At 41.8% G+C, this 12676-nt stretch overlaps 1 protein-coding gene across 12 annotated transcripts in view; it reads right to left on the bottom strand.

Moving 5' to 3' along the window:
* LOC311134387 (CUGBP Elav-like family member 4) overlaps nt 1–12676 on the bottom strand; it is a gene marked incomplete at both ends in the record, with an annotated part of 143531 nt that overhangs the window by 13769 nt on the left and 117086 nt on the right. For 7 of the 12 annotated variants that reach the window (XM_084168056.1, XM_084168058.1, XM_084168060.1 and 4 more), the window contains 4 exons: nt 6077–6157; nt 6351–6431; nt 10525–10677; nt 10945–11086. In XM_084168056.1, coding sequence (XP_084024182.1) covers nt 6077–6157; nt 6351–6431; nt 10525–10677; nt 10945–11086 — 457 coding nt within the window. Of the gene's footprint in view, nt 1–6076; nt 6158–6350; nt 6432–6949; nt 7055–10524; nt 10678–10944; nt 11087–12676 lie in introns of all 12 variants that reach the window. The other 5 variants (XM_084168057.1, XM_084168062.1, XM_084168063.1 and 2 more) reach the window with 2 other exon arrangements.

Raw genomic sequence — 12676 nt, 5'->3', positions numbered from 1 at the left:
CCATTCATTCTTTCCTTTACACGGATCAGTCGTCCTGGTCCCTTTGCAGAAAAACAGCCCCAAAGCATGATGTTTCCACCCCCATGCTTCACAGTAGGTATGGTGTTCTTTGGATGCAACTCAGCATTCTTTGTCCTCCAAACACGACGAGTTGAGTTTTTACCAAAAAGTTATATTTTGGTTTCATCTGACCATATGACATTCTCCCAATCCTCTTCTGGATCACCCAAATGCAATCTAGCAAACTTCAGATGGGCCTGGACATGTACTGGCTTAAGCAGGGGGACACGTCTGGCACTGCAGGATTTGAGTCCCTGGCGGCGTAGTGTGTTACTGATGGTAGGCTTTGTTACTTTGGTCCCAGCTCTCTGCAGGTCATTCATTAGGTCCCCCCGTGTGGTTCTGGGATTTTTGCTCACCGTTCTTGTGATCATTTTGACCCCACGGGGTGAGATCTTGCGTGGAGCCCCAGATCGAGGGAGATTATCAGTGGTCTTGTATGTCTTCCATTTCCTAATAATTGCTCCCACAGTTGATTTCTTCAAACCAAGCTGCTTACCTATTGCAGATTCAGTCTTCCCAGCCTGGTGAAGGTCTACAATTTTGTTTCTGGTGTCCTTTGACAGCTCTTTGGTCTTGGCCATAGTGGAGTTTGGTGTGTGACTGTTTAAGATTGTGGACAGGTGTATTTTATACTGATAACAAGTTCAAACAGGTGCCATTAATACAGGTAACGAGTGGAGGACAGAGGAGCCTCTTAAAGAAGAAGTTACAGGTCTGTGAGAGCCAGAAATCTTGCTTGTTTGTAGGTGACCAAATACTTATTTTCCACCATAATTTGCAAATAAATTCATTAAAAATCCTACAATGTGATTTTCTGGATTTTTTTTCTCAATTTGTCTGTCATAGTTGACGTGTACCTATGATGAAAATTACAGGCCTCTCTCATCTTTTTAAGTGGGAGAACTTGCACAATTGGTGGCTGACTAAATACTTTTTTTCCCCACTGTATGATGAAAATTACAGGCCTCTCTCATCTTTTTAAGTGGGAGAACTTGCACAATTGGTGGCTGACTAAATACTTTTTTTCCCCACTGTATGTTCTTTAATGCAAGGCCGACAGACAAGTTCCTTACTTTTTCCTCCTTCCACTTTCCTCTTACATTTTTGCGGTAATGCTGCAATTATTTGGTTGTAATTTTGGGTAGAGCAGATATTTCCATATTTTTTTGTTAGCTGCATGTGCGACATAACTCCACCATTCCTACTGATAATATCATTTACGAAGATTATACTTTTTTTTTTTTTATTCTCAATGAATAACGTTTTTTTTTATCAATTAGTATATTTGAGTTTAACCACAATATTTGTTGCAATATTTGTTCTGTCATTTCTGGAGGATTAAATTGAAATTGCAACCAACTTTCTATGGCTTGTTTTAGAAATAGTGATATTTGGGAGATTATTTCCTTTTCAAATACCTGAAAGTGAGGGGTTGTAATCTGAATAAAGGGAAAATGTCCCTTCTTGAACATTGGGTGAGACAATCTTACTAGTTTGCTAGAGAACCAGTTCGGATTTAAGTATAATTTTTGTATGACTGAAGCTTTTAGTGATAGGTCTAATGCTTTAATATTTAATAATTTCTGTCCTCCTAATTCATATTAATTATATAAATAGGCCCATTTAATTTTGTCTGGCTTGCCGTTCCAAATAAAATGGAATATGTTTTTCTCATATAATTTAAAAAAACTGTTCGCTAGGCATAGGCAAGACCATACGCAAATAGGTAAACTGGGATAATACTAAAGAGTTAATCAGTGTGATTTTTCCACAAATTGACAGGTATTTACCTTTCCATGGTAGCAAGATCTTATCTATTTTTGCTAACTTTCTATTACATTTTTTTGGAGTGAGATCATTTATTTCATTTTGGATATGTACACCTAGGGTTACTACATGATTTTAACCCAATTTATAAGAGATTGTCCAAAATGGAAATGCTCCAGGCATTTATATATAAACCCCAGTCGTACTTTATGAAATGCCTTTTCGAAGTCTGCTATGAATAGTAGGCCTGGCTTCCCAGATTTTTCATAGTGTTCTATTGTTTCCAGTACTTGCCTTATATTATCTCCAATGTATCGCCCATGTAAAAAAACCTGTCTGATTAGAATGAATAATGTCCGACAATACCTTTTTAATTCTATGCGCTATACATTTTGCTAGTGGTTAAAACATGCTAATAATGGTCCTCTGAGTATATCAAAAAAGGTTTGGTATACCTCGACTGGTATGCCAACCAACCCTGGAGTTTTCCCGGACTTAAAGTCTTTAATTGCATCCAGAAGTTCCTCCTCTGTAATTTCACCTTCACATGAGTCTTTCTGTATGGCTGTTAATTTTACATTATCAATAGAAAAAAATCTCTACAATTAGCTTCAGTTAGAGGAGATGGAGGCGACTGAAACGAAAACATATGCTTAAAGTACTTTGTTTCCTCCATTTTTGGTAGCATTCCTATGTTGAAGAATAAAAAATAATTTTGTGCATTTTTCCCCATATTCCATCCAGTTTGCTTTATTTTTATAATATATTACACTTAATCTTTCTTGAATAAGTTTCTCCATTTCTTTTTGTTTTCCCTCTAATTTATTCTGAGCCTCTATCTTACAGTTTTTATTGCTATCTACAGTGGGGGAAAAAAGTATTTAGTCAGCCACCAACTGTGCAAGTTATCCCACTTAAAAAGATGAGAGAGGCCTGTAATTTTCATCATAGGTACACGTCAACTATGACAGACAAATTGAGAATTTTTTTCTCCAGAAAATCACATTGTAGGATTTTTAATGAATTTATTTGCAAATTATGGTGGAAAATAAGTATTTGGTCACCCACAAACAAGCAAGATTTCTGGCTCTCAAAGACCTGTAACTTCTTCTTTAAGAGGCTCCTCTGTCCTCCACTCGTTACCTGTATTAATGGCACCTGTTTGAACTTGTTATCAGTATAAAAGACACCTGTCCACAACCTCAAACAGTCACACTCCAAACTCCACTATGGCCAAGACCAAAGAGCTGTCAAAGGACAACAGAAACAAAATTGTAGACCTGCACCAGGCTGGGAAGACTGAATCTGCAATAGGTAAGCAGCTTGGTTTGAAGAAATCAACTGTGGGAGCAATTATTAGGAAATGGAAGACATACAAGACCACTGATAATCTTCCTCGATCTGGGGCTCCACGCAAGATCTCACCCCGTGGGGTCAAAATGATCACAAGAACGGTGAGCAAAAATCCCAGAACCACACGGGTTCTAGTGAATGACCTGCAGAGAGCTGGGACCAAAGTAACAAAGCCTACCATCAGTAACACACTACGCCGCCAGGGACTCAAATCCTGCAGTGACAGATGTGTCCCCCTGCTTAAGCCAGTACATGTCCAGGCCCGTCTGAAGTTTGCTAGAGTGCATTTGGATGATTCAGAAGAGGACTGGGAGAATGTCATATGGTCAGATGAAACCAAAATAGAACTTTTTTGTAAAAACTCAACTCGTCGTGTTTGGAGGACAAAGAATGCTGAGTTGCATCCAAAGAACACCATACCTACTGTGAAGCATGCGGTGGAAACATCATGCTTTGGGGCTGTTTTTCTGCAAAGGGACCAGGACGACTGATCCGTGTAAAGGAAAGAATGAATGGGGCCATGTATCGTGAGATTGTGAGTGAAAACCTCCTTCCATCAGCAAGGGCATTGAAGATGAAACGTGGCTGGGTCTTTCAGCATGACAATGATCCCAAACACACCGCCCGGGCAACGAAGGAGTGGCTTCGTAAGAAGCATTTCAAGGTCCTGGAGTGGCCTAGCCAGTCTCCAGATCTCAACCCCATAGAAAATCTTTGGTGGGAGTTGAAAGTCTGTGTTGCCCAGCGACAGCCCCAAAACATCACTGCTCTAGAGGAGATCTGCATGGAGGAATGGGCCAAAATACCAGCAACAGTGTGTGAAAACCTTGTGAAGACTTACAGAAAACGTTTGACCTGTGTCATTGCCAACAAAGGGTATATAACAAAGTATTGAGAAACTTTTGTTATTGACCAAATACTTATTTTCCACCATAATTTGCAAATAAATTCATAAAAAATCCTACAATGTGATTTTCTGGATTTTTATTTCTCATTTTGTCTGTCATAGTTGACGTGTACCTATGATGAAAATTACAGGCCTCTCTCTTCTTTTTAAGTGGGAGAACTTGCACAATTGGTGGCTGACTAAATACTTTTTTGCCCCACTGTATCTGTTCTGTTAGACCTTCTATTTCCTTTGTTAGTGTGGACTCTTTTGACCTAAATTGCTTTTGTTTTCGAGATGAATACTGAATTGCATGGCCTCTAAAGGCACATTTAAAGGTGTCCCATACAATAAGGGGATTTGCTGTACCTATGTTATGTCGGAGAAAATCGGTTATAAATTCCTCTGTCCTAGTTAAAAACAAGTTATCATCCAATAGGCTTTGATAAAATTTCCAATATCCTCGCCCACGTGGAAATTCAGTAAGAGTAATGTATATGCCAATTATATAATGGTCCGACCGCATTCTGTCCCCTATCAACACTTTTTAAACTTTTGGTGCCAACGAGAATGACATAAGAAAGTAGTCAAGACGACTAGCTTGATTGAGTCTCCGCCATGTATCTCACTACATCAGGATATTTAAGCCTCCATATATCTACTAGTTCTAATGTATCCATGACATTCACGATTTCCTTAAGAGCATGAGGGTGATTGTTTGTAGTGTGATTTCCTTTACGGTCCATTGAGCTATTTAAAATGGTATTATAATCTCCCACCATAATAATAGAGTCTTGAATTGCTTGCAAGGTCAATAATTGATTATATACATTTTCAAAGAAGTGTGGATCATCATTATTTGGTCCGTAAAGGTTGGACCTTCATGTCTTAAAGTAATGATGGATTGTCGTTTCTCTTTGCCTATTTGAGCTGTTCTTGCCATAATATGGACTTTGTCTTTTACCAAATAGGGCTATCTTCTGTATACCCCCCCCCCCCCCCTACCTTTTAAGAAGGCACACCTGTTCATTGAAATGCATTCCAGGTGACTACATCATGAAGCTGGTTGAGAGAATGCCAAGAGTGTGCAAAGCTGTGGCAAAGGGCGGCTAAGGGTGGCTAGTTGAAGAATCTCAAATATAAAATGTATTTTGGTTTGTTTAACACTTTTTTGGTTACTACACGATTCCATATGTGTTATTTCATAGTTTTGATGTCTTCACTATTATTCTGCAATGTAAAAAATAGTAAAAATAAAGAAAAACCCTTGAATGAGTAGGTGTGTCCAAACTTTTGACTGGTAGCGTATGTAGAACAAGTTTTGATCTCAGATGATGTTATTTTCTCAAATGGCAACCTATTCCCTATACAGTGCACTACTTTTGACCATAGCCCATAGGGGGGCTTTGGTCAAAATTAGTGCACTATGAAGGGAATAGGGTGCCATTTGGGACGCAAACATTATTCCCATATGTTTCATCGACCCTCCACAGGGGGGAGCCAGAGTCCCAAGCCAGTGTCATCCAGCACACAGGTCAATGAGTTCTCCCTCCACATGGGCTGATTATAGCAAGTCTACCGGTGTGCATCTCTCTCACTTGCTTTCTCTGGCTTTCTTCCAGGACAAAACAAACTGTTAAATGCAGCGGGTGGCTGTCCTATCGCCTCTGACTACAGAACATTGGCTGTTTCCCAACGTATCTACATGTTAAATTGCCACCAGCAGGTGATCAACTGCGCACGGCCAACATTTGTTATTGTATGTCATTTCCTTGTGTCCTTTCCTAGGTGATGACAGCTCTTGCACATCAGTGTGGATAAAGGATAGAAGCTATTGAGGTGCACCCCTCATGTAACATTGAGGCAGACTGCATGGAAGTGCTATGAAAGGGACTGGTGATTTGCTAGCAGTGTACGAGCCTGGAGAAAGCAAAAAATACTAGCCACTTTAACACTTAGTTTGATCAGATTGGCATAGACCATGGTTGGTGTGTGTGTATGCCTCACCTTCTCTCTGCTGTTGTGGGATGATAGGAGGAGGCTGGGGAAAGGCCTGGCTGATCTGGCCATATGCAGCAGGGTAGGCTGCTAAGACACACACACACACAAACAGATCAGATAACACTCAAAGGCTGGAGAGAGCGAGCACCCACTCCCACACACCTACACACCCACTCACGCCGTGCACAGCAATATGTACACACACCAATTTATTTGATAAGATGCTAAGACTGTTTTTACACACACACACCTACATATCAGATTATGTATACACACACACCATGTGAAAGTGACATACCTGCATACTGCTGGACTCCAGTGTATGCCTGCTGTAGGTGATCTGCTGCTGTAGGACTCTGAGCTGTTGAGTCGAAGAGAAGGAGAGAGAGAGAAAGAGAGGTGGAGAAATAGAGAGAAAGGACGAGAAGAGTAGGAAAAAACAGTAAGGATGGGAAGAGGCAATGAAAAAGGAGGGAAAGAGACAGAGAGGGAGATATGAAGCAGTTAGACAGGGAGTCACATGCTGTGTTTGAGCGTGAATGGCAACTTAACTTCATTTCTCCTGTCTCTCACCCTTTTCTCTCGAACAACTGAGCAAAAATGACACAGTCTGAGACTGGCTATATTTCCCCACACACACAGACACCAATTTGAACAGTTTTAATGACCAGATTGACCACTATAACACGGCAAGAATAATGTAGATCCACCCCCTCCACACAAAAACTCCTAGCTTTCCTCCCCCAAAACCACAGGTACTATAGGACATCCTTGTGTGGTGCACATGTTTGGACCAAGTAAACACACCCACATTTCCACCATGAAGCACCACACATGCACATACTGACACACACGGGGGGGGGGGGGGTGAATGGGTACCTTCAGAGAGAGAAGAGAGGAAGCAGCCACCCTGAACCCCAAAACAACTCCGCTGAGCCAAGCCGTTTTTCTCAGAGTCCTCTCTAAAAACCACCTCCTGCAACACTGGAAAGAGATCGTTAATTTTTGTTGTTAATTTGACCAATGCTAGTGCTGGCCACAATAAGTCCTACAGCAGTATTAATACACGCTCCTCCGGCTCAGCAGCTCCAGAGACGTGCTCCAAGTCCGACCATCAACTATCTGTCATTTGAGCGTAGGAAAATAGATAATGAGCATAAAGAGAGAAGAATACACTTTTAGAACTGATAGTTGATCGAATGGTGGAAAAATGAATGCAATTAATTGATTATTGAATGTTATGATGTACACAGCTTTGTAGTACCAAAACGTACACACCTTCTGCTCAACAAACTCGAAAACGAATCGTTTGGGGGGCTGCAGTTCGCAAACGACATTCTGTTTATCACCCTCATTCATGGCAGTCAAGCAAGGCATTCCGCCAAGAGTCGTTTACAATCTAGTCCAGTTGCGGCCACAACTAGACCTCGTTTCCAAATGTATCAAGAAATAATCGTATTTGTATGCCTAGCAATCAACAAATGTTAATTGTTTAAAGCACACGTTTACAAGTCTCAGTCACAAATGACAGCTCCTAATAAGAACCCTATGGTGAACGACAACATATGAACAAGAGGCTTGTAGAATCATGACTCTTTCGAGTTTCAGTTCATCGTTAGTCGGTGAGAGGTCCTGTGTGCTCTGGGCATTGCTGATTCAAATGAACAAAATTAGTCAAAAGATTTGTTCTTTTGACTGAAGGAGTCGAAAAGATCAGAGTCAATAAAAAGAGCCGAACATCCCATCACTACTAGCTAACTGGCAAGCACAAAAACAGTTAACAACTTCGGTAGTACAGAAAATGGCCCATCGCCCTATGGTGGCGAAAGTAAGAACTGACAGAAATGCACAGTCAAAGAGGAGAATAATTATTTTGTCAAGGATTTTCTTTATTTTTTATAGACGCATACTAAGACAAAATAAACTTGACACAGTGTGTAAATGATTACACATTAGTGCAGGAAATGAAGAAATTGATTAAAATGCTGGAAGTGAATGATGAAAATAAACAATGAACTATGCAAATGAGCAAAAGATGTGTGCATTAAGGAAATAGACGCCTGGCTCAAATAGAAGCCTGTCTTCAATAAACGGCGGTTGTGTTAAGAGATTTAAGCAAATAAAAGCCTGGGCTACTAATTTAAGTTTTACGGTAACTACATCAGCCTTTGGGAATTCAAAGATTCAGGTAAATGTGTAAAGTTGGGTAATATATAACAGAGTGCCTTTGGAAAGTATTCATACCCCTTGACTTTTTCCACATTTTGTTACGTTACAGCCTTATTCTAAAATTGATTAAATAGTATTTTCCCCTCATCAGTCTACACACAATAACCCATATTACAAATAAAAAAACGGAAATATCACATAAGTATTCAGACCCTTTACTCAGTACTTTTTTGAAGCACCTTTGGCAGCGATTACAGCATCAAGTCTTCTTGGGTATGATGCTACAAGCTTGGCACACCTGTATTTGTGGAGTTTCTCCCATTCTTCACTGCAGATCCTCACAAGCTCTGTCAGGTTGGATGGGGAGCATTGCTGCACAGCTATTTTCAGGTCTCTCCAGAGATGTTAGATCGGGTTCAAGTCAGGGCTCTGGCTGGGCAACTCAAGGACATTCAGAGACTTGTCCCGAAGCCACTCCTGCGTTGTCTTGGCTGTGTGCTTAGGGTCGTTGTCCTGTTGGAAGGTGAACCTTCGCCCCAGTCTGAGGTCCTGAGCACTCTGGAGCAAGTTTTCATCAAGAATCTCTCTGTACTTTGCTCCGTTCATCTTTGTCTCGATCCTGACCATTCTCCCAGTCCCTGCCGCTGAAAAATATCCCCACAGCATGATGCTGCCACCACCATGCTTCACCGTAGGGATAGTGCCAGGTTTCCTCCAGACGTGACGCTTGGCATTCACGCCAAATAGTTTAATCTTGGTTTCATCAGACCAGAGAATCTTGTTTCTCATGGTCTGAGAGTCTTTAGGTGCCTTTTGGCAAACTCCAAGTGGGCTGTCATGTGCCTTTTACTGAGGAGTGGCTTCCGTCTGGCCACTCTACCATAAAGACCTGATTGGTGGAGTGCTGCAGAGATGGTTGTCCTTCTGGAAGGTTCTCCCATCTCCACAGAGGAACACTAGAGCTCTGTCTGAGTGACCATCGGGTTCTTGGTCACCTCCCTGAATAAGGCCCTTCTCCCCCGATTGCTCATTTTGGCTGGGCGGCCAGCTCTAGGAAGAGTCTTGGTGGTTCCAAACTTCTTCCATTTAATAATGTTGGAGGCCACTGTGTTCTTGGGGACCTTCAATGCTGCAGACATTTTTTGGTACCCTTCCCCAAATCTGTGCCAACACAATCCTGTCTCGGAGCTCTACGGACAATTCCTTTGACCTCATGGCTTGTTTTTTTGCTCTGACATGCACTCTCAACTGTGGAACCTTATGTATACAGGTGTGTGCCTTTCCAAATCATGTCCAATCAATTTAATTTACCACAGGTGGACTCCAATCAAGTTGTAGAAACATCTCAAGGATGATAAATGGAAACAGGATGCACCTGAGCTCAATTTCGAGTCTCATAGCAAAAGGTCTGAATACTTATGTAAATATTACAGTTTTACATTTTTTATATATTTGCAAAAATATCTAAAAACCTGTTTTTGCTTTGTCATTATGGGGTATTGTGTGTAGGTTGCTGAGAGAGAAAAAATATTTAATCAATTTTAGAATAAGGCTGTAACGTAACAAAATGTGGAAAAAGTCAAGGGGTCTGAATACTTTCCGAAGGCACTGTATATTATACATGGCTCTTGTTCTATCCATGTACTGCATGTAGGCCTACTGTATATGTCAATAATTGGTTGCACCTTGTGTGCTTTGTGGCGATTCTGCGTTCTACTCTCCATGTGTTAAGCCAGTGCACATTGTTGCGAATGTGTGTAGGGCAGCCCCCGAAGTGACTCTTCTTTTCACTGAATGCAAGAATTTCCTCTGTGTTGTCTTAGGAATTCATTGATTTCGTTGATCTTGCCAACCCCCATTGTCTCACCTCTGAGAAGCAGAGGTTACATCCTGTAGGTCTGTCTGATTTGGCGGTTAACTTTAGAGTAATACTATTGGTCAACAACTCAGATGTTGAATCCAAACAACTCAGATGCTTATAAATTCATTGTTCTTTCTCTTATTTGTTCCTGACTAGCTGTGGAGAGATACCTACATAATCTGCTTCTCAGTGGTGAGACAATGGGGGTTGGCAAAATCAACACAAAGAATGCTGAATTCCTAAGACAACACAGCGGAAATTCTTGCATACAGTGAAAAGAAGAGTCACTTCGGGGGCTGCCCTACACGTGTATCACAGCGAGTGTGTGCTATCTTTAAATATCCTTTAGCAAGTATGTGTCCTCTGCAGTGTGTGTTGTGCTGAATGCTTGTGGTGTGTGGATGGGTGGTTGTGGGGGGCTTACCAGGATAGGGGTGTATCCCGTTGGTGTACACAGCTTCGGTAGGGGGCTGCCCGTTGGACTGATGGGGAGGCATCCCAGTGAAACCATTCACACTGATGGGCGAGGGGATACTGGTCACTGTGGGGGCGCCAATACCAGGGGGGGTACTACCACCTGGCAGAAAGAAAGAAAGAAAGAAAGAAAGAAAGAAAGAAAGAAAGAAAGAAAGAAAGAAAGAAAGAAAGAAAGAAAGAAAGAGATGAGCAAGGGACATTGTCAGTTGTCAGGCCAGTTAACTGACAAAGTTTGGTCTGACAACTGACCACTGAGGGTGTTTTTTACTGACAACTAAGTCCCCCCCCCCCCCCCCCGACAGCTGATAATATCTTAATATGGTTGCCTGACAGGTGGAGAAGTTAATCCCTTGACCCCTGGCCTCACCTGACGTGGGGGTCATGTGCCCCCCTGGGAGGCCGTTGATGGTGGCCATGTGCTGCATCTGTGCAGCGGCAAAGGCTGCCATGGGGCTAAGGTAGCCCCCCTGACCTACTGACGCCATCAATGCTGCCTGCTGCTGCTGCACCTGCATGGGGAGATGGCGCGAGAGTGAGATATGGGGAGAGTGTGACTTTCTTTATTCTGCACAAATTGAAAAAAAATTGTACTTCAGCTCATATTTTACTTTGTGTGTGTGCACTTGTGAGTGTGTGTACTTGCTTGTGTGTGTGTGTGTAAATTACTGTATACAGTGGGGAAATTTAGTCAGCCACCAATTGTGCAAGTTCTCCCACTTAAAAAGATGAGAGAGGCCTGTAATTTTCATCATAGGTACACGTCAACTATGACAGACAAATTGAGAGAAAAAAAATCCAGAAAATCACATTGTAGGATTTTTTAAGAAGTTATTTGCAAATTATGGTGGAAAATAAGTATTTGGTCACCTACAAACAAGCAAGATTTCTGGCTCTCACAGACCTGTAACTTCTTCTTTAAGAGGCTCCTCTGTCCTCCACTCGTTACCTGTATTAATAGCACCTGTTTGAACTTGTTATCAGTATAAAAGACACCTGTCCACAACCTCAAGCAGTCACACTCCAAACTCCACTATGGCCAAGACCAAAGAGCTGTCAAAGGACACCAGAAACAAAATTGTAGACCTGCACCAGGCTGGGAAGACTGAATCTGCAATAGGTAAGCAGCTTGGTTTGAAGAGATCAACTGTGGGAGCAATTATTAGGAAATGGAAGACATACAAGACCACTGATAATCTCCCTCGATCTGGGGCTCCACGCAAGATCTCACCCCGTGGGGTCAAAATGATCACAAGAACGGTGAGCAAAAATCCCAGAACCACACGGGGGGACCTAGTGAATGACCTGCAGAGACCTGGGACCAAAGTAACAAAGCCTACCATCAGTAACACACTACGCCCCAGGGACTCAAATCCTGCAGTGCCAGACGTGTCCCCCTGCTTAAGCCAGTACATGTCCAGGCCCGTCTGAAGTTTGCTAGAGTGCATTTGGATGATCCAGAAGAGGATTGGGAGAATGTCATATGGTCAGATGAAACCAAAATAGAACTTTTTGGTAAAAACTCAACTCGTCGTGTTTGGAGGACAAAGAATGCTGAGTTGCATCCAAAGAATACCATACCTACTGTGAAGCATGGGGGTGGAAACATCATGCTTTGGGGCTGTTTTTCTGCAAAGGGACCAGGACGACTGATCCGTGTAAAGGAAAGAATGAATGGGGCCATGTATCGTGAGATTTTGATTGAAAACCTCCTTCCATCAGCAAGGGCATTGAAAATGAAACGTGGCTGGGTTTTTCAGCATGACAATGATCCCAAACAAGTAATTTTTTTTATTTCACTTCACCAATTTGGACTATTTTGTGTATGTCCATTACATGAAATCCAATTAGAAATCCATTGAAATTACAGGTTGTAATGCAACAAAATAGGAAAAATGCCAAGGGGGATGAATACTTTTGCAAGGCACTGTATAGGCCTACTGCAGCTCTGATTGTTTATGCCACACCGGTCTGTGTAGAGTACAGGCTGAGTCGTGCGTGTCAATGCAATAGAATCCTACTCCGATGCGTTCTACCTACAACAAAATCTCTTGCATAGTTTGTTTTGTTTCGGTATGTTGCATTGAAAGTGGCCAATGTTG

This window comes from Coregonus lavaretus (genome assembly GCF_964263955.1).
Source record: "Coregonus lavaretus genome assembly, chromosome: 8".
In the NCBI taxonomy this organism is placed as follows: domain Eukaryota; kingdom Metazoa; phylum Chordata; class Actinopteri; order Salmoniformes; family Salmonidae; genus Coregonus; species Coregonus lavaretus.
This window is presented reverse-complemented; position numbering and strand designations above follow the sequence as displayed.